The following is a 24649-nucleotide window of genomic DNA, read 5'->3' as shown; positions in this document are numbered from 1 at the left end:
TGTATATATTCGCCTACGGGCACGCTACCTTGGAGTCACTGCGTGTGCGCGTGACGGGATAGTGCAGCAGAGGCTGTACCTTTGTATATGTTGTTTATCGGTTAGTTTAGTTGTTGGGCTTTGTCTTTATTTCTTTATTGCTTTTATTAAAAGGAAACAATCAAAAAAAAAAAAAAAATTACCTGTTTTCCGCGTAAAGTTTATTTTTGGTTATTAAAGTGACACCTGGAAATCGGGGTGTTACATTCGTTCTGAACAGTGGCAAATACTTCAGAAGTTCTGAAGATGGAAGCTCTCAAGAAGATCTGAAGAACTCAAGTCAGAAGTTCTGAAGACCAGATGTTCCAGTGGAACGGTCCAGAAGCAGAAGACTCAAGTTCTGAAGACTTACAAGAAGTTGGTTCTGAAGACCCAAGCTATTCTAGCTCTGACGATCAGAAGTTCTGAGGAACTTGTTCAGAAGCAGAAGTTGCACGGTCAGAGGAATCCAAGCTCCAATCTGACGATGATCAGAAGCTTCATCAACGTTCATCTTAAGCTCCTTCATCTCAAGTCAACTGGTGAAAAGACAGGTCATTATCATAGTACAACGTCGTACAAATCTCAGTCTGTCCGCCACCTACCTTGTACAGCCTAGCAGTCTGATATTACAGAATTGCCACTCCAACGGATAAAACCCTAGCAACGGCTACATCACAAGTCTTGGAGTATATAATGGCTGAAGAAAGAAGAAAGAGGCTGAGAAACTTTGCTGAAAATATTCAACACATACGAACCATTCTCTTAGCATTATTTCTTCACTGTTCTTAAACTTCTGAGTTTACTATTCGCTTGTTAGAAGCACTTTTTGTAAACCCGAAACCTTTTACACATTTTGTAAAGTTCATCAAGAGACCAAGGTTGGTCGGATCTTGAGAGGACTGAATCAAGGCTGATTCAGTATTTAGCTAGTCTTAAGAGGATCGGTAGATCAGCTTCTTAAGAGGATACTAGTGAGAAAATCAGTGTATTGTTAGTCACTTAGCAGGTTGCAAAGTGCAGTTGTAACACTCATTGATTTTAGTGGATTGCCTTCATAAGAAGAAGGAAGAAATCACCTTCACAGGTGGACTGGATTAGCTTGAGCTTTTATCTCAAGTGAACCAGGATAAAATACTCGTGTGCTTTACTTCCTATTATTCAGCACTTAGTTTTTATCTTTGAGTTTTGAAAAAGCTTAAAAGTATACCCGAGATTCAAAAACTCTATTCAAACCCCCCTTTCTAGTGTTTTTCGCACCTTCATAACGTAACTGACGTATCACATGGAGCAGTTAGAGATTTAAAAGGTTTTTGAAATAAGGGCAGGCGCGAAAGGCCTCGCCACCGTGAAATCCAAACACCTCGTCACCATGAAGACTAAACGCCATCGCCTAACAAGCAATGTCGCCAATGAAAGTTTAGCCGCCAGCCAAGGGCATCGCCAACCGACACTTAGATGATCAGTGCATGGTTAACGCCGACCACCTAGCCCGCCGACTCCAACTAATCGTCCGTACAAAGCAATCGTTCCCGCCGCCTGTGGACCTGTGGACTTGCCAGTTTGGGTTGCTCGCCAAGACCAGTGGACTGGGCGACTAAAGATGCTTATTTCCTTTGCTTACGCCATGTCGGCGACGTAGTTTTCCTCTTTTTTCCTCAAGCCATGTTGGCAGCTTAGATTTCAGCACGCCATAGGATGCATGTAAGAGCATTTAAAAGACACACTTAGCTCTCATACTTCGAGCTCGGTGTCTTGTGGACTTGTGGACTGGGCGAGCCCCTAGAGGGGCAACGCCCAGGGTTCAGCCCGTCCCAGGGCGAGAGCCTGGCCTTAAGTTGGGCCTCAACTTCGGAGGCCCAATTGGCCCAATAGGTAGTGCCCAAGCTCTATAAATAGGAGGTAGTTACCAATTGTAAGGGACTTTTGGCTCATTTGATAAAATAGCACATGAAATTCAGCACTCTCTCTCTCTAGCACATTCTTCCACTCTCTAGGTACTATACCTTCCTTTAATGTTCATTCCCAGAACAACATGTAACAAAAAATCACTTAGGCCGCTCACAGACGATAGTTGGGGTTGCTATGGAATAACTCAGTAAAAGTCATTGATACAACAAAATGATACAACATCCCACAATCCTCTAGGTTCAAGACAAGTTCAAATTTAAAAAATGACAATGCACATACATCGCATTAAAGCCTCATTTAAATGTAGTTTAAATATTTTTATTCAATTTATTAAATAAACCAGCTAATAGTTTGATCATACATATAATGATAATTAATTTGTATAATAAATAAAATTATCTTGTGAATATTATATATTATAAAGTTTATATACAATACAATTAGTTAGAGTTCGAACCTGAGGAATAAAAAAACTAGGAGAGCTATCCCCAAATGATGCGAAATTCAAGCTCGGACATGATTGCCTTGTGTTGATGATATTTGTCAATTAATTTAATAATTATTGTTTCACTGTAAAAAAAAATTATAAATTAAAATTATAATATATAGTTTTTTTCAAGAGATAGAAATATTATAATATAAACATTATATTTTGTAAAAAAATGGGTACTTGGATATCTTTACAGTGGACATATATATTATATATATATATATATATATATATATATATATATATTCTTATCTTCGTATTCATCTCCTCCACCTTGCGGATAACATATTTTGTATACGTAGTTCACATAGTTTTATAATGTGTTTTAATTAAAGAGAGAGGAATAAATTTAAAAATTCGATGTAAAATATAAAAAAATAAAAAAACGCTTCATAGATTTCTGTGTTTGATTGAAAAACGTAAATCAATAAAAATTATAAATAAATTTAAAGTGGCATTTATGAATAGTCATGACACGATTGCAAATTATCATCCTATATGCTTTAATATGATTTATTTCATAATTGTGGAAAATCTTCGAATAAAATATTCAATATTAATTTTAATTACGTACATGAAATAGTTTTTGCACTTGATTTGACTCTTAAGCACAACATTGTTTGAAATATTCAACATAAACTATTTTACTATTTTTTCCTACTTTTAGAACAGACCTTTACTCAGCCCATTCCACTTAATAATTTCAAAGTGCATAAATAATTTAATACGACCAAGCTCATTCATATGAAAGAATTATAAATTTTAGAGATAAATGACAAAAAGAGAACTTTTTTGCAGTAAGATGCACTTTATTTGAATAGAACATGCATGAAACTAAATAAAAAAAATCTTAACCACAAATAAGGCATCACATCATTTGATGATCTCTTTAGAACCGATAGGGTGGTCCTACATTTTATTCCTTTTTTAAGGCCTCCAAAGCACTGATGACCTTGCTTTATGGGGTGTGAAAAGCCTAGAGAAAAGAATCCTAAGTGGGTGATGGCAGCGGTGGTTGTGTTGTCGATGGGTGGTGGGGAGGAATCATGCCATCGAGAGTCCACCAACAACACCCTCATCTATGAGCCCATAACAATAGAATCTGAACCTCTTCTTGAGTTTATTTAGGACTAGCTTAAAATGTTCAAGGTGAGGTCGGTCCATGTTTTCAATGAACCCTATCCCTAGGATCTAAGTTTGGGCAGCCTTGGTGGATGCGATTTAGCTCTTTGTTGTTCTTCCTCTTCGTGTCAAAGTTGTTGTTGATCCGAGACAGTTCCATGTTAAGCTCACCCAAGGTAGCGTTGCGCGAAGCCTAAATGCACAACATGGTTTCAGCAGACCTTCCTCTGGAGTTCTTCTAGGGTCGCCTTAAAATGATCAAGTTGTGGCATGTCCAAGTCTTCACTCAGACCTGTACCCGAGATTTGAGTCATTGCAACCTTTTGGAGCCGGTTTAGCTCCTCGTTGTTGTTCATCTCGGTGTCAAACTTGTTGTTGACCTGAGATAGTTGCGTATTAAACTCACCAATGTTGATGTTGCGCGAAGGCTCAATGCAAAACATGGTTTCAGCAGGTTGAGGAAGGCCTTGCGATAGGTACCGCTCAATAATACCCTCAACGCTAGGATGGCTGAATGAGAAGAAATTTAGACTAGGGGACTGGACAATGATTGCCATCTCTACACCACAGAGGGTGCAGAGCTTGCTAGCTTTCTTGAAGAGCCCTTGGCGGCGCTTACAAAAAGAAACCTGCAAGTTACTCTCATTGGTTATTTTTCCATGTCACGAATTTTCTCTCCAGAGGTTGACATGGAGTCAAGATGAATGAAATGTAGGGAGAAAGTGTGTTTGGAGTTTAGAGGACGAGTTGCAGACATATTTTGGAATGAGGTGTGAAGAGACCATTTTATAGGAATTTTTTATGAATATCTTTTTATTGAATTAAAATATATCTGGATTGAGAGATTATGAATATCCCCCAATGAATAGCTCATTTAGGTGGATAATTATTTTGAATGAAAAACACTATATGGGACAGTTGTTCATTGCAAGATAATGCTTACTCAGCAATGTTGGATAAGAATTATCCCAATAATCCATGATTTACTAAATTTTCTAATGACAGAATTAAATATGTTCTTCATTTTATACGTATATTCAATTTTTTTTATCTGCTTTTTTTTATTTAGTCAACTATAATGTATAAAAATAGTCAAATAGTATAATTAATTGTACGTGTAAAACTTATCAACAAGTTATTTATAGGAATTAACTATTATAAAACTTAAAAACTATTATAGGAATTAACTCTAAATAGATAATGATACATCTAAGGTTAAAAAAATCAATAAATTAGTCTATAATTGTAATTATATTTATACTATAATTTAAAAACGAATAAATAATATTTAGCAATAATCAATCTTTGATATAATATATTAAAGAATTAAAGAAATTAATTTATATATTCAATAAAAATTGTAATTAAATTTAAAGTGGCACTTCTAAATAGTCATGACATGATTGCAAATTTATAGAATATGCTTTAATATGATTTATTTCATATTCAATATTAATTTTAACTACGTACATTAACTAGTTTTTGCATAATCAAACCTTCTCGAAAATAATTTGACTCTTAAGCACAACATCGTGTGAAAGAGTCATCATCAAATATTTTACTATTTTTTCGTGCTTTTAGAATAGACCTTTACTCAGCCCATTCCACTTGATAATTTCGAAATGCATAAATATTTTTATACGAGCAAGCTCATTCATATGAAGGAAGTAAGGGAAATTTTAGAGAGAAATGACAAAAAGATAGTTTTTTCAGTAAGATTCCCTTTATTTGAATCGAACATGCATGAAACTAAATCTAAAAAAAAAATCAAAACCACAAATGGCGGCGGCGGTTGTGGTGTCGGTGGTGGTGGGAAGGAATCATGCTCCAGTAACAGCACCCTCATCTACGATTCCATCATAATAGCATTTGATCTTCCTCCGGAGTTCTTCTAAGGCCGCCTTAAAATGTTCAAGTTGAGGCATGTCCATGTCTTCAATATGACCTGCACCTGAGATCTGAGTTAGTGCAACCTTATGGAGGCGATTTAGCTTCTCGTTTTTCTTCATCTCGGAGTCAAACTTGTTGTTGACCCGAGACAGTTGTGCGTTAAGCTCCCCCACGTTGACGTTGCGCGGAGCTTCAATGCACAACATGGTTTGAGCCGGTTGAGGAAGGTCATGCGGTAGGTACCGCTCAATAACATCCTCAACGCTAGGATGACCGAATGAGAAGAAATTTTGGCTAGGAGACAAGACAATGATAGCCATCTCTACACCATAGAGGGTGCAGAGCTTGCTAGCTTTCTTGAAGAGCGCTTGGCGGCGCTTACAAAAAGAAACCTGCAAGTTATTCTCATTGGTTATTTTTTTCAGGTCACGACTTTGCTCTCCAGAGGTTGACATGGACACAAGATGAATGAAATGAAGAGAGAAAATGCGTTAAGGGTTTAGAGGGCAAGTTGAAGACACATTTTGGAAAGAGGTGTGAAGAGACCAATTTATATGAATTTTTTATGCATATCTTTTCATTACATTAAAATATTTCTGGATTGAGAGATAATGAATATCACCCAATGAATAACTCATTTGATAGGATAATCATTTTGAAGGAATAACACTATAGAGGAAAATTGTTCATTGCAAGATTCTGCTTACTCAGCAATGGTGGATAAGAATTATCCCAATAATCCGTGATTTATTAATATTTTTTTCATTAGGTTATTTTATATATTTATTTAACTATTATGTAAAAAATAGATTAATGGTATAATTAATTGTATGTGTAAAACTTATCCACAAGTTATTTACATGTATAAGATTATTAAACTTAAAAACTATTATAGAAAATAAATCAAAATAGTTAATGATACATCTACGGTTAAAAAAATTATTAAATTAGTCTATAAACGAATTATATTTATACTATAATTTAAAAATGAATAAGCCATATTTTTAAGATAATCAATCTTTGAAATAAATTAGTCATGTGACATTTTAATTATCTTTCAATCACGACACATCATGATTAGATTTAAAGATAATGATTTATTCCTAATATTTTCATATAAAATAAAATTCCTCTTATGATAAATCTCAATTATGCATATTTTTCTTTTCTCAAGAAATTTTATTTATTGAAATCATAAAAAGTCATGAGAAAAATCCTCACACAAGAAAAGGGAATACTGAAAAAACCACTATAATGCAACACATATAAGTTGTGACAATAAAACACTTAACCCACTCACATAAGATATCTAGTGTTGCAATGGAACAACTCAGTAAAAGTCATAGATTCAAGAAAATAATACAATATCCAACAAGCCTCTAGGTTCAAGACAAGTTAAAATTTGAAAAACGACAATGCATATATTCCCCATTAAAGCTTCATGTAAAATGTGGTTTAAATATTTTATTCAATTTATTAAATAAAACAACTAATAGTTTGATCATGCATATAATGATAATCAATTTGTATAATAAAGAAAACTATCTTGTGAATATTATATTTTATAAATATTATATACAATACAACTAATTAGCGCATTCGAATCTTGGGAATAAAAAAAACTAGGGAGAGCTATCCCCATAATGATGTGGATTTCAAGCTCGGACATGATTGCCTTGTGTTGATGATATTTGTCAAATTAATTTTATAATTATGATTTCACTCTAAAAAATGTTTATAATGTGAGAGAGAGAGAGAGAGAAATTTAAAATTTGATGTATAATATAAACAAAAAAAACGCTTCAATAAATTTCAACATTCGATTGAAAAACATAAATCAATAAAAATTATAAATAAATTTAAAGTGGCACTTATGAATAGTGATGACACGATTGCAAATTATCATACTATATGCTTTAATATGATTTATTTCATAATTGAGGAAAATCTTCGAACAAAATATTTAGTATTAATTTTAATTACGTACATGAAAGAGTTTTTGCACTTGATTTGACTCTTAAGCACAACATTGTTTGAAATATTCAACATAAACTATTTTACTATTTTTTCCGCTTGAGAGTGCTCTCTCCTTTTTGCTATATATATATATATCGTTAACTTTCTAAAAAAATTTATCTTTTAATCACGACCCTTCATGATTATATTTAAAGATCGTGGTTTATTCCTAATATATTTATATAAAATAATATTTCTCATGTGATACATCCCCAATAATTTATATTTTTATTTTCTAAAGCAAACATTTCATTGAAATTATAAAAAGCAATGAGAAAAATCTTCATTCAAGATAAGGGAATATCGGACAACCCACTATAATGTAACACATGTAACAATAAATCACATAGCCCACTCGCATAAGATAGCTAGGGCTGCTATGAAACAACTCAGTAAAAGTCATAGATACAACAAAATGATACAACAAGCCTCTAGGTTCAAGACAAGTTCAAACATTTTTATTTAATTTATGAAATATAACGACTAATAGTTTGATCATACATATAATGATAATTAATTTTTATAATAAAGAAAACTATCTTATGAATATTATATATTATAAATTTTATATACAATACAATTAATTAGCGGGTTCGAATCTTGGGAATAAAACAAAACTAGGAGAGCTATCCCCATAACAATGTGAATTTCAAGCTCGGACATGATTTCCTTGTGTTGATGATATTTGTCAAATTCATTTAATAATTATGGTTTTACTCTAAAAAATGTTTACAAATTAAAATTATAATATATAGTTATTTCAAGAGATAGAAATATCATGATATATACATTATATTTAATTAAAAATATAAGTATTTGGATATTTTTATGGTGGACATTTGATATCTATTCTTATCTTCGTATCCATCTCCTCCACCTTGCGGATAACTCATTGGTATACGCGGTTCACATAGTTTTATAATGTGTTAAAACTAGAGAGAGAGAGAGAAAAAAAAAATTTAAAAATTGATGTAAATTAAAAAAAAAACGCTTCAATACTTCAGTGTTCAATTGAAAAACGCAAATCAATAAAAATTGTAAATAAATTTAAAATGGCACTTCTGAATAGGCATGACATGATTGCAAATTCATATTATACTAGAAATTAAACCTGTGCGTTGCACGGGTAACGCACGGGTTTGTATAAAGTTATGTGTCTATTATTTGTAACAATAATATATGTAATATAAAAAAATTTATTCAATAGTAGATAATTAAGAATATGATAAATGTAATGAAATGTACACTAATGTACACTAATGTTTTAGTATATTAAAGCACATGCTTTATGTTGTGCTTTAATAGAAATTATTTTCAGTTCATTTGGTGATAATATGTTTCAATAGTAAATTTTTTTCCAATGTGCCGCTCGAGAGGAACTTTCTCTCTTAGGGTTTCTCAATCTCTTTCGAAGCAATCACTATCTTCAGGTCACGATGAGTTGCAAGGAGGCCGGAGTTTTGATTCAGAGGACGGCGAGGCGGAAGACAACGGCGAGGAGGGGGAAGGAGATGAAACGGTGCGAAGGAGTGAGTCATCCTTGCTCGTTCGGAACACTCTCTTCATTGACGGAATTACAGAGCTGGTGGGTTACTCTCAAATCAGACAGTTGTTCTCCCAGATCGGTCCGATTGGGAAGCTTTTTGTTCAACGACAACGCAAGGCTGGAAGGAGATTTAGGTTTGGGTTTGTTGATTTTATATCAAGGAGGCATGCTGAGAGGGCTATTGTACGACTCAATGGGGTTAAGGTTGGTGGTGCTTCTCTCTCGGTGGTGATGGCCAGGTTCCCCTCAAAAAGAGGCTCACTGAATCACAATTGGGACTCTGTTGATTTAGCTCCATCCCAGGTAAGGAATTTGTCTTCTTCTCAATTGGGTGTTAAGAAGGGTGCCAGGATTTTTCCTTCCACTTTCTCTTGGCGGGATGTTGTTGTCGGTAAGCAAGGTGAACAAAGCGCTTTTGTTCTTTCGCCGGGGGAAGAGTGTCTGTTCTCAGGATGCTGTCTTGGTGGTGTGGAGACAGAGAGGATGCCGGTTGCTTCTTTGTTTCCTGAGATCTGTTCTGGTGAGAGGGTTTTGGAGCTTCAGTTTGCTTATGAAGAGGGCAGTAGAGTCTTGGACGACTGTCTTTTTCCTGAGGTCATGGTCAAGGAAAGATGGTCAGAGGACGCTGTGGTTTTAGCTGGTGACGGTGAAGATGTCAGTTGTGTGCTCGGTAATTTAGATTATGATAGCCTTGTTCCTTTCTTGGGGCAGCACTGTTCTCCTTCCTTGGTTGTGGCTGGCTCTTTCTTGTTTCCATTGCGGGTGGATGTAGCGATTAGGACAGGGTCTTTTGTTTTGTGCCTTGATCAGCTGCGTCTCGCCATGATCGATTTCAATTTAGGAGTATTGAGGAGTGCTTGGATGCTGGAGGCTTTTGCTCTGGAAGATCTTTTCCAGGTGCTTACTGGTTCTGTATTGGATGGTGGTGTTATTTGTACGTCGGAGGGGTTGAATGAGGTTTGCTTGGTCCCTCCCCTTGTTGCTGGTGGATGCCATTCTGGGGTTGATTTTCCAGTTGTGGATCCTGATGCTGTTGTGGTTGGGGGCTCTTGTGTTCCTAAGCGACGGGGTCGTCCTAAGAAGGCCAGGGGATGCGGCCTTAATGGTTCTGCATCTCGTTCTCGAGGGAGGCCTAGGAAAATTAAAGCTAGAGACTCAGTTTTGGAGGATGGGGGATCTTCGTCACTTATTCCAGGAACTTGTGAGTTGGATGATTCTTTGTTATTGGCTGAGGGCTCTGCTTTGGTCAATCCATTGGCTTCTTCGTCAGTGCCGGATTTGGGAACTGTTAGCAGGGGGCGTTTCTTCACGCGAGCAAAGAAGGCGTGGCTTCTCGGCAAGGTTGTGGGTATGGTGTTTGAAGGGAGCGACATCGAGGCTATACAGGGTCTCGAAAAGGTTTTTGAGGAACATTTCGTGCCTTGAATCTTAGGCTGGTTTTGTGCCTCATTTGGTGTTTCACGTTTTTTGGCCTTGGTTATTGCTTATATAGCTCTGCTGATAGCCCGTGGGGTTGTTTTTTGGGTTCCCTGTGGGGGATGGTTATTCTTTTTTGGGTTTTCCCTTCGAGCGGTCCGTGCGTGCCTTGTCTGCCTCATTTTCCGGCTTTGGGGGTTCTGTCCTCAAGGTCTTTTTTTTTTTTTTGTGGATAATAATACAATCCTTTATTTTTCAAAAAAAAAAATGTTTCAATAGTAATGCACTCTCAATAATAAGCAAAAGTATGAAAATATATAATTAGAGTTGAATAATTTAGTCTGTGTTTGTGTAAAATCTTTTATAAAAGAAAAAAGACTTTTATAAAGTGGTATTTATCTCTTTCTTTCATGTTTTGGCCAAGAAAGTAGTACTTTCTGTTGAAAATTTATGAAAAGTGTGCTAACAAAAGTTTAATGTTGAAATATTTTTGTCTCTTTCTTCCCAAAATTATTTGTTAATAAATATTATTTTCTTATTGAATTTATTTTTAATATTTGTGATATACAAAACTCAAGTAAATTTTAAGTTTATGGATGTTGTTATTTATTGTAAGTAGTTGAATAGTTTTTTACAATATATATATTTTCAATTTTAAGTTTATTATTGTTTAACATATTTATTACAAAGTTTTTTGTTTGTTTTGCTGCTTTTAATACAATGCAACACTTAAGTTTTGCTTTTGTATTTAATGAAAAAACTCAAGTGTGCTTTACATATATATATAGATATAGAAGATGCTTTAATATGATTTACTTCATAATTGTGGAAAATCTTCGAACAAAATATTCAATATTAATTTTAATTACGTACATTAACTAGTTTTTGCATAATCAAACCTTCTCGAAAATGATTTGACTCTTAAGCACAACATAGTGTGAAAGAGTCAGCATCAAATATTTTACGATTTTTTCGTGCTTTTAAAATAGACCTTTACTAAGCCCATTCCACTTGATAATTTCAAAGGGCATAAATAATTTTATATGACCAAGCACATTCATATGAAGGAATTAAGTGAAATTTTATAGAGAAATGACAAAAAGAGAACTTTTTTTCAGTAAGATTCCCTTTATTTGAATAGAACATGCATGAAACTAAATCTAAAAAAAAAAAATCAAAACCACATATTAGGCATCACGTCATTGGATGATATCACTAGAACCTATAGGGTGGTCCTACATTTTATTCCTTTTTTAAAGCCCCCAAAGCACTGATGGCCTTGCTTCATGGGGTGTGGAAAAACTAAGGTGAAGACTCCTTTGGGGGTGATGGCGGTGGTGGTTGTGGTGTCCGTGGGTGGTGCGAAGGAATCATGCTCCAATAACAACACCCTCATCTACGATTCCATCATAATAGAATCTGACCTTCCTCTGGAGTTCTTCTAGGGTCTCCTTAAAATGTTCAAGTTGTGGCATGTCCATGTCTTCAATCAGACCTGTACCCGAGATTTGAGTCATTGCAACCTTTTGGTGCCGGTTTAGCTCGTCGTTGTTGTTCCTCTCGGTGTCAAACTTGTTGTTGACCTGAGATAGTTGCGTGTTAAGCTCACCAATGTTGATGTTGCGCGAAGGCTCAATGCACAACATGGTTTCAGCAGGTTGAGGAAGGCCTTGCGATAGGTACCGCTCAATAATACCCTCAACGCTAGGATGACCGAATGAGAAGAAATTTAGACTAGGGAACTGGACAATGATAGCCATCTCTGCACCACAGAGGGTGCAGAGCTCGCTAGCTTTCTTGAAGAGCCCTTGGCGGCGCTTACAAAAAGAAACCTGCAAGTTACTCTCATTGGTTATTTTTCCATGTCACGACTTTGCTCTCCAGAGGTTGACATGGAGTCAAGATGAATGAAATGTAGAGAGGAAGTGTGTTTGGAGTTTAGAGGACGAGTTGCAGACATATTTTGGAATGAGGTGTGAAGAGACCATTTTATAGAAATTTTTTATGAATATCTTTTTATTGAATTAAAATATTTCTGGATTGAGAGATTATGAATATTCCCCAATGAATAGCTCATTTAGGTGGATAATTATTTTGAATGAATAACACTATATGGGACAGCTGTTCATTGCAAGATTATGCATACTCAGTGTAACACCCCGATTTCGGTGGTGCCACTTTAGTGACTTTAAATCAATAGTGCGGAAAATGCGTAAATATTTTTTTTTGTTTTCTTTCCAAATAGAAGACTTAACATAATGAAGACTCAACCCAAAGATAATAAACATAAAGTAATTGGAGATAGTGCCCGCCGGCGAATAAGTACATCCCATGGTCAGAACCATGAGTTTTGTGAATACAGTTTTCAAGAAGATAAGTCAGTCCCAAACGGCCTTCGAAAGACTTCCTATGCCCGACAAACTCCCTGTGATCCTCCTGGAAGAAAACCACACAAAAGCTAATAGTCGGGGACCTTCCCTGCCCCAAAATGAGAAATGACAATCAGAGCTGTGAAAACAATCCCCCATATAATATACTCCTAACATCGACTCTCATCCGATCATGCATGAAGTCCGGGTCCACGTCGAAGGCTCAGTAGTAGTCGTTGCGCTCAGGATCCTCCCCGAACGACGAACCATCTTGAATCAGTTGTTGGACGTCTGGCAGCAGGCCGACCGCCCAAACACAACCATACACACAAAGCCAAGGCGCTAGGGTCAACTCACGGAATATAATAGATAATACCAGCAACATGTGATGAATAAAGGGGTATATATATATATAGGTTGTATATATACATATAAGTTCTGTATCGTCTACCCTAAGGTATATACATAACATGTTATCAGATTTCTAATAACAATTCAATATTCAATATCTCAACAATTCAATAAGTTATATCTCGAAAACTCGATAAGCAATATATCAACAAATATAGTTAAATGCATGGTATGCCAATGCAATGTCATGCTCAAAATATGATCCGGATAAAATGTCACCCTCACGATGACTCGAAGCATCTCGCTCCGCTAAAGCATCTTGCTTTTATGAAGCATCTCGCTCCTGTGAAGCAGCACACTCCTGTGAAGCATCTCGCTCCTATGAAGCTGCACGCTCCTGTGAAGCATCTCGCTCCAATGAAGTCCGATCTGAGATCGTCCTTCGGAAAGCAGCACACTTTCCAAGAAATGTATGCATGAATGCAATATGGTTAGCCAAACGACGAATCGTCCTCACCAAGGTACGCGTGTCTAGCTAAAGTACATTGTCTCTACAATACCCTAAGGTAAACAAAGAAGTGCTAATCGAATTTGGTAACTTTCCTAGTCACTTGGGCTCACCGTCTCGATGGCCAACCAAACTGCTTAACGAGCAAAAGAATGCAGCTCGCACTCAGTGACCTTTCAACTTACCATGGCTCACCATCTCGATGACCAAACAAACTGCTCAACGAGCAAAAGAGTATCAACATACTCAGAACTGACTAGTTCCCCGACTTATCCCTTGGATTGGCCAACCAATAAAACTTGCTCATCGAGCAAAGGGCCAACGCACAATGGTTTCCCCAGAAACCTGGATCCGACGACACTTCTCATTTTCAAAACACATATGTTCAAGCCCTAAACTTTCGTCTGAGTCTTTTATCATTATATTAAGGGTTTTGAGGTTGTTTAATACATTATGGAGGTTCATTATGAAACTGTTTAAGTTTCGTCTCTAATCCTATTAGTTTCAAAGATCCCATAATTCCAATGATTCCCTGGAGAAGGTCTCAAAACAAAAGGTCCATCATCACCCAAGTAATGGCCCGAGAAGTTCCCAGGTAAGCTGGCCGGGCACAATGCCTCATTAAAAGCCCTTCTTGCCTTAGACAGAACAACCCAAGTTCTTACGTGACTTCAAATGGGGGTTTTCCAATATCATTTTCAAACTCAATTTTCCTTTGAGAAGGTCTCGATCCATAAAACAATAATAGGGTACGAACCTCGGTCCGTCCCATCAAACTTTATCCAAAAACTCGTCAGGAGTCAGGCATAACTACCCGTTATCCACTATCTTGACGTTCCTCACTCATTCGCACAATTGCACGGTATATTCAATATAGTCAGCAATTCAAGTGCGTAATAGAAAGACACAATATAATCAATATAATCCAAATATCATGTGAACAAGTAATCACATAGCCTATAGTTAACCATTTAACAATTAAGCATGCGAGTCAATTATCAACATATCAATGCGATAAATCCTAATCTCCCATGTCGGCCGAAGCCCAGAAAACGGAGACACACGTCTCAATCAGTTCACTCGGCCGAAGCCTTCAGAAAACATTTTCAATCCAGACAATTCATATGCATAAACAATAATTCAAGTCGAATTTATCGACGCCTACAAAGCATTAGCTAGCAAGTAAGTTGCCCTAACCTCGAACTCGTCCAGTGTGTTCAAGCAAGGCTCCTTCACAATCCTCTTTTCCTGCTCCAAGTGTTCCTCCAAACGAATCTTTGAGCAAACGAAGCGAACGTCAATCAAAACAAGTCAATTCGGTCAAAACAATACTAACTAGCGTTAGACAAAGCTTAAGAAGCTTCAGAGTACAATATTTAAGCATGGATAAACGACAGAACCTCGTTCGCTAAAACGAGCATAACTCGAGCTACAGAACTCGGAATGACACGAAACCAGCGCCAAAATTTCGACAATCGAAAGAGCTACGCAATGGCTCAGGTCATAGAGACCCAAAAATTATTTTTGGACACGGTACCCTAAGCAATAGGTTTCGGCCACTATGTAAAATAGGGTTTCCGAACTTTTTCTTCGATCTAAATCGATTCCTAGGTATTCTTAGGCGATATCTAGGCCAAGGAAACTCTCAGAAAAATTATCGAATCGAAAACTGTCGCAGGGGTATTTTGGTCAATATTTTTAGCTCGGAAACTCAAAATCAGAATTTCGAAAAACAAATTAGATGGGGTCGATACCAACGACGATTATGACGACTAATCTTACTAATGCTAAGCTCAGTCGAGAGTTTTAAGCCCAAAGGTTGGAACTTTAGCCAAAAATGGGTATTATGAGCAGAATTGAAACTCGGCAGCAATTCGGCGAGAATCGGCGAAATGTAATCCGCTAAACATGCTCATGGGCACGCAGGGAATAAGTTTAGATAGAAAGATGAAGTTATCTGGATAGTTTTGCAAAAACCTCAAAACTAAGAGTACAGAAAGACATAGTGAAAAGCTACGGAATTGACGATCAGAAGTAAGGATTAGCATCAGTACCTTGAGACCTACGTGTAGCAACGAACTATGGAACGATCAGGCAAGAATCGGCGAAAAACTCTCCTCCTCCTTCTTCTCTCCAAGCCGCGGGTTGTGTGTGTGTGTTTGTGAGGTTTTTGTTTTCAAGCTTCACATATATATAGGGAATGAAATGGAAGATATTTATAAAGGATCGGATAAGTATGAATTGATATTTATCAAGATTGGATAAGTATGAACAGATATTTATCAAAGATTGGATAAGTATGAACAGATATTTATCAAAGATTGGATAAGGTTGAATAGATATTTTGTAAACCGGTACAGATTAGTTTAGATATCGGAGGATTTAACTCATAGAGTTAAGATAAAAATATAAGAGCGATCCCGATTTCTTCCTACTGATTCCAACGTATTTTAGACACGATATTCACCCCGCTGAATCTTCTAATTCTTCAAAGAAATATCAGCATGATTTTTGGTTTTCGAGGCTTGCTATATAGAGGATGAAAAAACGCGGGAAAATGAATGTTTCGCGATTCAGATTTTTCCGGCTTCATTCTCCGTGAATTCCAAGATAGGTTTTGGCGACAGAATTCCAAAACTGAACAGAGGTTTCCTTGTATTTTAGGTGACTAACGCAAAGTCGGTGTAAAACTATTTTACCCGATAAGTTACTTTTTGCAGTGGATGTCGGAATAGAAAACTTCCTTCTGAAGAAAGATTGAAATCATCAAGAGAAATGGGTGTACGCGTGTGGAATCTTCATCTGAAGCTCCGAATAGAAAAAGTCTTCATCGTCGGGTGATTCTAGGGTTTTTGAAATACCAGGGTTTCGGTTTCGGCAAACTTCTGATGATTGGAATCGGACGTTCGTAGATCCTAGAGTTTCGCCTCGAAACGCGTGTTATATATGGATTAAGAGAAGTTCTAACATTTCTCTGAAGATTTTTGGAATTAGCTTCCATCGTGCCTTTTAGTGAAAACTAGCTATTTGTTAGGGTTTCTGCCCTAGGTTTAAGCGTATATCGATCGTGCTATACCTTTTATCGATTTTGATATAATCCTTAGACTTTTCCTGAACTTTCTCCTTCACAAATTTATTACTTCTGATAAACTCTTGTTCAGGTTTTTCCTTCACGATACATCAACCCTAATCGTAAATGGAAATTTCTTCCACTTATTCTAAGCTTAAAAACTTGGGTCTTACATTACTACCCTCCAAAAAGAAAGTTTCGTCCTCGAAACTTAGGGTTCAGTAAAAGCTCCGGATATTATTCCTTGATCTTTTCCTCTAACTCCTACTCAGTCACTATTCAAATTAATTTCCGTCTTGCGTCTTAATACCTTGTCCTGCACCAAACTCATTTCCTAAAACCACTCTCTTGGTTTAGTATGTCATTCTAAACTTCGTATAACTTTCGTAGTTTAAAACACGAGCGACCGTCACATAAGGTCTTAATAGGTGTGATAACTATAAGGTCAAAGCTCAATAATAAAAGCAATTAGGTGTGGTGCACATGCTTCGAGAATAAAGGTGTAGGTTATACTAGAAATTAGCAGGAATAGTTAGAAAGTTATCATCGTTCCTGCGTTTCTCTCTAATTACCCCATCAGCTCCTCCAACTTCTTCCCCATCCATGATATAAACTCTTCCTCTAGCAGCAGGACGCTTTCCCATTGCAGTGTTGACAGTTGGTTCAACCTTGGGTGCCCTGCAATCGACGGTCATATGCCCTGGTTGGTTGCAATTGAAACATCGGGGCCCTTGGTTCATACATGCGTTCGCATAATGTCCAGTCTTCCCACACCTGAAGCAGGTCACCTCTGGGTGTGATGATCGGTTTTTTGCCCCTGGAGTGACAGCAGTCAAAGGCTTGTAAGATCCTGAGGTAAAACCTTCCCCCTCCGGGCGTTGATACGGCTTCTTCTGCTGAGATTTTTCCTTTCCTTGGTAAGTATGAGAACCTGACCTCATCGGTCCTCCAGTTCCAACACGGTTCATCCTCCGGTTCTTCATCAGTTCCACTTCTGTGGCTTTCTCAACCAAAGACTGGAAACGCATGATTCCTAGCGGTCTCACTGAGTCCCCTATGTCAGGCCTCAGTCCATTAACAAAGCGCTTACACATGTAGCGCTCATCAACATGATCGTTGAAAAATTGGAAATGCTTCGCCAGAGATTCCAACTTGGAAGCAAATTCTGGTACAGACATACCTCCTTGGCGAAGGGTCAGAAATTGTGCCTCCCGCTCATCCCGAGCACTTGTTGGAAAATATTTTTCCAAGAACGCGGTCCGAAAAGAGTTCCAGTTGATCTCCTCATGATTAGCTTCCATAATCCCCCTAGTGCCTCTCCACCAGTACTCAGCATCACCCAGCAGCAGGTAAGTTGCAATGCCCACCTTGGCACCTTCAGCAGTTTGCAGTACACCAAAAATTTTCTCGATCTCTTGGATCCAGAGATCCGCTTTGTCAGGGTCAGTTCCACCAGTAAACTTAGGAGGATCTTGTCTCCTAAAGTCATTGAGTCCCTTGTTTTGGTCGAGAGTTACCTCTCTTTGACGTTGGTGATGATCACGTGCCTCCTTAGCAACACGCCTTTGAGCGTTATCGTTAGCTTGTGCAGTTACAGCTTGGGCCATAGTGGCCATCATTTCCGCTAGTTGGTTAGCGTTCACCATGTTCTGTTAAGTTAGACAAACAGTTAGTACTCATCATAAGATAGCATCTATCATACTATACAATATGATTAAGCAATAACTTCAATCAATTCTAAGCGAAAAATCGCATGGCAGACAATCAATTTTTTTACTCTTTGCAGAGTCACACAACCTAGCACAGAAGACCTATTCCCCAAAGACTCCCGAAAGACTCAACCAGGCTCTGATACCACAATGTAACACCCCGATTTCGGTGGTGCCACTTTAGTGACTTTAAATCAATAGTGCGGAAAATGCGTAAATATTTTTTTTTGTTTTCTTTCCAAATAGAAGACTTAACATAATGAAGACTCAACCCAAAGATAATAAACATAAAGTAATTGGAGATAGTGCCCGCCGGCGAATAAGTACATCCCATGGTCAGAACCATGAGTTTTGTGAATACAGTTTTCAAGAAGATAAGTCAGCCCCAAACGGCCTTCGAAAGACTTCCTATGCCCGACAAACTCCCTGTGATCCTCCTGGAAGAAAACCACACAAAAGCTAATAGTCGGGGACCTTCCCTGCCCCAAAATGAGAAATGACAATCAGAGCTGTGAAAACAATCCCCCATATAATATACTCCTAACATCGACTCTCATCCGATCATGCATGAAGTCCGGGTCCACGTCGAAGGCTCAGTAGTAGTCGTTGCACTCAGGATCCTCCCCGAACGACGAACCATCTTGAATCAGTTGTTGGACGTCTGGCAGCAGGCCGACCGCCCAAACACAACCATACACACAAAGCCAAGGCGCTAGGGTCAACTCACGGAATATAATAGATATTACAAGCAACATGTGATGAATAAAGGGGTATATATATATATATAGGTTGTATATATACATATAAGTTCTGTATCGTCTACCCTAAGGTATATACATAACATGTTATCAGATTTCTAATAACAATTCAATATTCAATATCTCAACAATTCAATAAGTTATATCTCGAAAACTCGATAAGCAATATATCAACAAATATAGTTAAATGCATGGTATGCCAATGCAATGTCATGCTCAAAATATGATCCGGATAAAATGTCACCCTCACGATGACTAGAAGCATCTCGCTCCGCTAAAGCATCTTGCTTTTATGAAGCATCTCGCTCCTGTGAAGCAGCACACTCTTGTGAAGCATCTCGCTCCTATGAAGCTGCACGCTCCTGTGAAGCATCTCGCTCCAATGAAGTCCGATCTGAGATCGTCCTTCGGAAAGCAGCACACTTTCCAAGAAATGTATGCATGAATGCAATATGGTTAGCCAAACGACGAATCATCCTCACCAAGGTACGCGTGTCTAGCTAAAGTACATTGTCTCTACAATACCCTAAGGTAAACAAAGAAGTGCTAATCGAATTTGGTAACTTTCCTAGTCACTTGGGCTCACTGTCTCGATGGCCAACCAAGCTGCTCAACGAGCAAAAGAATGCAGCTCGCACTCAGTGACCTTTCAACTTACCATGGCTCACCATCTCGATGACCAAACAAACTGCTCAACGAGCAAAAGAGTATCAACATACTCAGAACTGACTAGTTCCCCGGCTTATCCCTTGGATTGGCCAACCAATAAAACTTGCTCATCGAGCAAAGGGCCAACGCACAATGGTTTCCCCAGAAACCTGGATCCGACGACACTTCTCATTTTCAAAACACTTATGTTCAAGCCCTAAACTTTCGTCTGAGTCTTTTATCATTATATTAAGGGTTTTTAGGTTGTTTAATACATTATGGAGGTTCATTATGAAACTGTTTAAGTTTCGTCTCTAATCCTATTAGTTTCAAAGATCCCATAATTCCAATGATTCCCTGGAGAAGGTCTCAAAACAAAAGGTCCATCATCACCCAAGTAATGGCCCGAGAAGTTCCCAGGTAAGCTGGCCGGGCACAATGCCTCATTAAAAGCCCTTCTTGCCTTAGACAGAACAACCCAAGTTCTTACGTGACTTCAAATGGGGGTTTTCCAATATCATTTTCAAACTCAATTTTCCTTTGAGAAGGTCTCGATCCATAAAACAATAATAGGATACGAACCTCGGTCCGTCCCATCAAACTTTATCCAAAAACTCGTCAGGAGTCTGGCATAACTACCAGTTATCCACTATCTTGACGTTCCTCACTCATTCGCACAATTGCACGGTATATTCAATATAGTCAGCAATTCAAGTGCGTAATAGAAAGACACAATATAATCAATATAATCCAAATATCATGTGAACAAGTAATCACATAGCCTATAGTTAACCATTTAACAATTAAGCATGCGAGTCAATTATCAACATATCAATGCGATAAATCCTAATCTCCCATGTCGGCCGAAGCCCAGAAAACGGAGACACACGTCTCAATCAGTTCACTCGGCCGGAGCCTTCAGAAAACATTTTCAATCCAGACAATTCATATGCATAAACAATAATTCAAGTCGAATTTATCGACGCCTACAAAGCATTAGCTAGCAAGTAAGTTGCCCTAACCTCGAACTCGTCCAGTGTGTTCAAGCAAGGCTCCTTCACAATCCTCTTTTCCTGCTCCAAGTGTTCCTCCAAACGAATATTTGAGCAAACGAAGCGAACGTCAATCAAAACAAGTCAATTCGGTCAAAACAATACTAACTAGCGTTAGACAAAGCTTAAGAAGCTTCAGAGTACAATATTTAAGCATGGATAAACGACAGAACCTCGTTCGCTAAAACGAGCATAACTCGAGCTACAGAACTCGGAATGACACGAAACCAGCACCAAAATTTCGACAATCGAAAGAGCTACGCAATGGCTCAGGTCATAGAGACCCAAAAATTATTTTTGGACACGGTACCCTAAGCAATAGGTTTCGGCCACTATGTAAAATAGGGTTTCCGAACTTTTTCTTCGATCTAAATCGATTCCTAGGTATTCTTAGGCGATATATAGGCCAAGGAAACTCTCAGAAAAATTATCGAATCGAAAACTGTCGCAGGGGTATTTTGGTCAATATTTTTAGCTCGGAAACTCAAAATCAGAATTTCGAAAAACAAATTAGATGGGGTCGATACCAACGACGATTATGACGACTAATCTTACTAACGCTAAGCTCAGTCGAGAGTTTTAAGCCCAAAGGTTGGAACTTTAGCCAAAAATGGGTATTATGAGCAGAATTGAAACTCGGCAGCAATTCGGCGAGAATCGGCGAAATGTAATCCGCTAAACATGCTCATGGGCACGCAGGGAATAAGTTTAGATAGAAAGATGAAGTTATCTAGATAGTTTTGCAAAAACCTCAAAACTAAGAGTACAGAAAGACATAGTGAAAAGCTACGGAATTGACGATCAGAAGTAAGGATTAGCATCAGTACCTTGAGACCTACGTGTAGCAACGAACTATGGAACGATCAGGCAAGAATCGGCGAAAAACTCTCCTCCTCCTTCTTCTCTCCAAGCCGCGGGTTGTGTGTGTGTGTTTGTGAGGTTTTTGTTTTCAAGCTTCACATATATATAGGGAATGAAATGGAAGATATTTATCAAGGATCGGATAAGTATGAATAGATATTTATCAAGATTGGATAAGTATGAACAGATATTTATCAAAGATTGGATAAGTATGAACAGATATTTATCAAAGATTGGATAAGGTTGAATAGATATTTTGTAAACCGGTACAGATTAGTTTAGATATCGGAGGATTTAACTCATAGAGTTAAGATAAAAATATAAGAGCGATCCCGATTTCTTCCTACTGATTCCAACGTATTTTAGACACGATATTCACCCCGCTGAATCTTCTAATTCTTCAAAGAAATATCAGCATGATTTTTGGTTTTCGAGGCTTGCTATATAGAGGATGAAAAAACGCGGGAAAATGAAAGTTTCGCGATTCAGATTTTTCCGACTTCATTCTCCGTGAATTCCAAGATAGGTTTTGGCGACAGAATTCCAAAACTCAACAGAGGTTTCCTTGTATTTTAGGTGACTAACGCAAAGTCGGTGTAAAACTATTTTACCCGATAAGTTACTTTTTGCAGTGGATGTCGGAATAGAAAACTTCCTTCTGAAGAAAGATTGAAATCATCAAGAGAAATGGGTTTACGCGTGTGGAATCTTCATCTGAAGCTCCGAATAGAAAAAGTCTTCATCGTCGGGTGATTCTAGGGTTTTTGAAATACCAGGGTTTCGGTTTCGGCAAACTTCCGATGATTGGAATCGGACGTTCGTAGATCCTAGAGTTTCGCCTCGAAACGCGTGTTATATATGGATTAAGAGAAGTTCTAACATTTCTCTGAAGATTTTTGGAATTAGCTTCCATCGTGCCTTTTAGTGAAAACTAGCTATTTGCTAGGGTTTCTGCCCTAGGTTTAAGCGTATATCGATCGTGCTATACCTTTTATCGATTTTGATATAATCCTTAGACTTTTCCTGAACTTTCTCCTTCACAAATTTATTACTTCTGATAAACTCTTGTTCAGGTTTTTCCTTCACGATACGTCAACCCTAATCGTAAATGGAAATTTCTTCCACTTATTCTAAGCTTAAAAACTTGGGTCTTACATTACTACCCTCCAAAAAGAAAGTTTCGTCCTCGAAACTTAGGGTTCAGTAAAAGCTCCGGATATTATTCCTTGATCTTTTCCTCTAACTCCTACTCAGTCACTATTCAAATTAATTTCCGTCTTGCGTCTTAATACCTTGTCCTGCACCAAACTCATTTCCTAAAACCACTCTCTTGGTTTAGTATGTCATTCTAAACTTCGTATAACTTTCGTAGTTTAAAACACGAGCGACCGTCACATAAGGTCTTAATAGGTGTGATAACTATAAGGTCAAAGCTCAATAATAAAAGCAATTAGGTGTGGTGCACATGCTTCGAGAATAAAGGTGTAGGTTATACTAGAAATTAGCAGGAATAGTTAGAAAGTTACCATCGTTCCTGCGTTTCTCTCTAATTACCCCATCAGCTCCTCCAACTTCTTCTCCATCCATGATATAAACTCTTCCTCTAGCAGCAGGACGCTTTCCCATTGCAGTGTTGACAGTTGGTTCAACCTTGGGTGCCCTGCAATCGACGGTCATATGCCCTGGTTGGTTGCAATTGAAACATCGGGGCCCTTGGTTCATACATGCGTTCGCATAATGTCCAGTCTTCCCACACCTGAAGCAGGTCACCTCTGGGTGTGATGATCGGTTTCTTGCCCCTGGAGTGACAGCAGTCAAAGGCTTGTAAGATCCTGAGGTAAAACCTTCCCCCTCCGGGCGTTGATACGGCTTCTTCTGCTGAGATTTTTCCTTTCCTTGGTAAGTATGAGAACCTGACCTCATCGGTCCTCCAGTTCCAACACGGTTCAGCCTCCGGTTCTTCATCAGTTCCACTTCTGTGGCTTTCTCAACCAAAGACTGGAAACGCATGATTCCTAGCGGTCTCACTGAGTCCTCTATGTCAGGCCTCAGTCCATTAACAAAGCGCTTACACATGTAGCGCTCATCAACATGATCGTTGAAAAATTGGAAATGCTTCGCCAGAGATTCCAACTTGGAAGCAAATTCTGGTACAGACATACCTCCTTGGCGAAGGGTCAGAAATTGTGCCTCCCGCTCATCCCGAGCACTTGTTGGAAAATATTTTTCCAAGAATGCGGTCCGAAAAGAGTTCCAGTTGATCTCCTCATGATTAGCTTCCATAATCCCCCTAGTGCCTCTCCACCAGTACTCAGCATCACCCAGCAGCAGGTAAGTTGCCATGCCCACCTTGGCACCTTCAGCAGTTTGCAGTACACCAAAAATTTTCTCGATCTCTTGGATCCAGAGATCCGCTTTGTCAGGGTCAGTTCCATCAGTAAACTTAGGAGGATCTTGTCTCCTAAAGTCATTGAGTCCCTTGTTTTGGTCGAGAGTTACCTCTCTTTGACGTTGGTGATGATCACGTGCCTCCTCAGCAACACGCCTTTGAGCGTTATCGTTAGCTTGTGCAGTTACAGCTTGGGCCATAGTGGCCATCATTTCCGCTAGTTGGTTAGCGTTCACCATGTTCTGTTAAGTTAGACAAACAGGTAGTACTCATCATAAGATAACATCTATCATACTATACAATATGATTAAGCAATAACTTCAATCAATTCTAAGCGAAAAATCGCTTGGCAGACAATCAATTTTTTTACTCTTTGCAGAGTCACACAACCTAGCACAGAAGACCTATTCCCCAAAGACTCCCGAAAGACTCAACCAGGCTCTGATACCACAATGTAACACCCCGATTTCGGTGGTGCCACTTTAGTGACTTTAAATCAATAGTGCGGAAAATGCGTAAATATTT

The 24649-nt window shown here is 38.1% G+C and overlaps 4 protein-coding genes across 4 annotated transcripts; all 4 read right to left on the bottom strand.

The window, feature by feature from the left end:
* Window positions 1-5361: 5361 nt before the first annotated feature.
* On the bottom strand, window positions 5362-5886 carry LOC130731458 (agamous-like MADS-box protein AGL62). Its single transcript, XM_057583762.1, has one exon. It carries the CDS (start codon window positions 5884-5886, stop codon window positions 5362-5364), a length of 525 nt encoding a protein of 174 aa, XP_057439745.1.
* A 5893-nt stretch (window positions 5887-11779) lies between these two features.
* On the bottom strand, window positions 11780-12169 carry LOC130731451 (agamous-like MADS-box protein AGL62). Its single transcript, XM_057583752.1, has one exon. It carries the CDS (start codon window positions 12167-12169, stop codon window positions 11780-11782), a length of 390 nt encoding a protein of 129 aa, XP_057439735.1.
* Window positions 12170-17219: 5050 nt separating this feature from the next.
* LOC130731445 (replication protein A 70 kDa DNA-binding subunit C-like) lies at window positions 17220-17648 on the bottom strand. The gene has a single exon (XM_057583742.1). It carries the CDS (start codon window positions 17646-17648, stop codon window positions 17220-17222), a length of 429 nt encoding a protein of 142 aa, XP_057439725.1.
* A 5581-nt stretch (window positions 17649-23229) lies between these two features.
* Window positions 23230-23658, bottom strand: LOC130731436 (replication protein A 70 kDa DNA-binding subunit C-like). The gene has a single exon (XM_057583733.1). The coding sequence runs from the start codon at window positions 23656-23658 to the stop codon at window positions 23230-23232; it is 429 nt and encodes a 142-aa protein (XP_057439716.1).
* Between the last annotated feature and the right edge of the window lie 991 nt (window positions 23659-24649).

The sequence above is a fragment of the Lotus japonicus genome, chromosome 1 (assembly GCF_012489685.1).
Source record: "Lotus japonicus ecotype B-129 chromosome 1, LjGifu_v1.2".
NCBI classification, from domain to species: Eukaryota; Viridiplantae; Streptophyta; class Magnoliopsida; order Fabales; family Fabaceae; genus Lotus; species Lotus japonicus.
Note: the sequence above shows the minus strand (reverse complement) of the source record. Positions and strands in the feature narration are given on the sequence as shown.

Coding starts and splice junctions, on each gene's coding strand:
- LOC130731458 (XM_057583762.1), bottom strand. CDS start 5,886: ATGTCAACCTCTGGAGAGCAAAGTCGTGACCTGAAAAAAATAACCAAT.
- LOC130731451 (XM_057583752.1), bottom strand. CDS start 12,169: ATGGCTATCATTGTCCAGTTCCCTAGTCTAAATTTCTTCTCATTCGGT.
- LOC130731445 (XM_057583742.1), bottom strand. CDS start 17,648: ATGAGGTCAGGTTCTCATACTTACCAAGGAAAGGAAAAATCTCAGCAG.
- LOC130731436 (XM_057583733.1), bottom strand. CDS start 23,658: ATGAGGTCAGGTTCTCATACTTACCAAGGAAAGGAAAAATCTCAGCAG.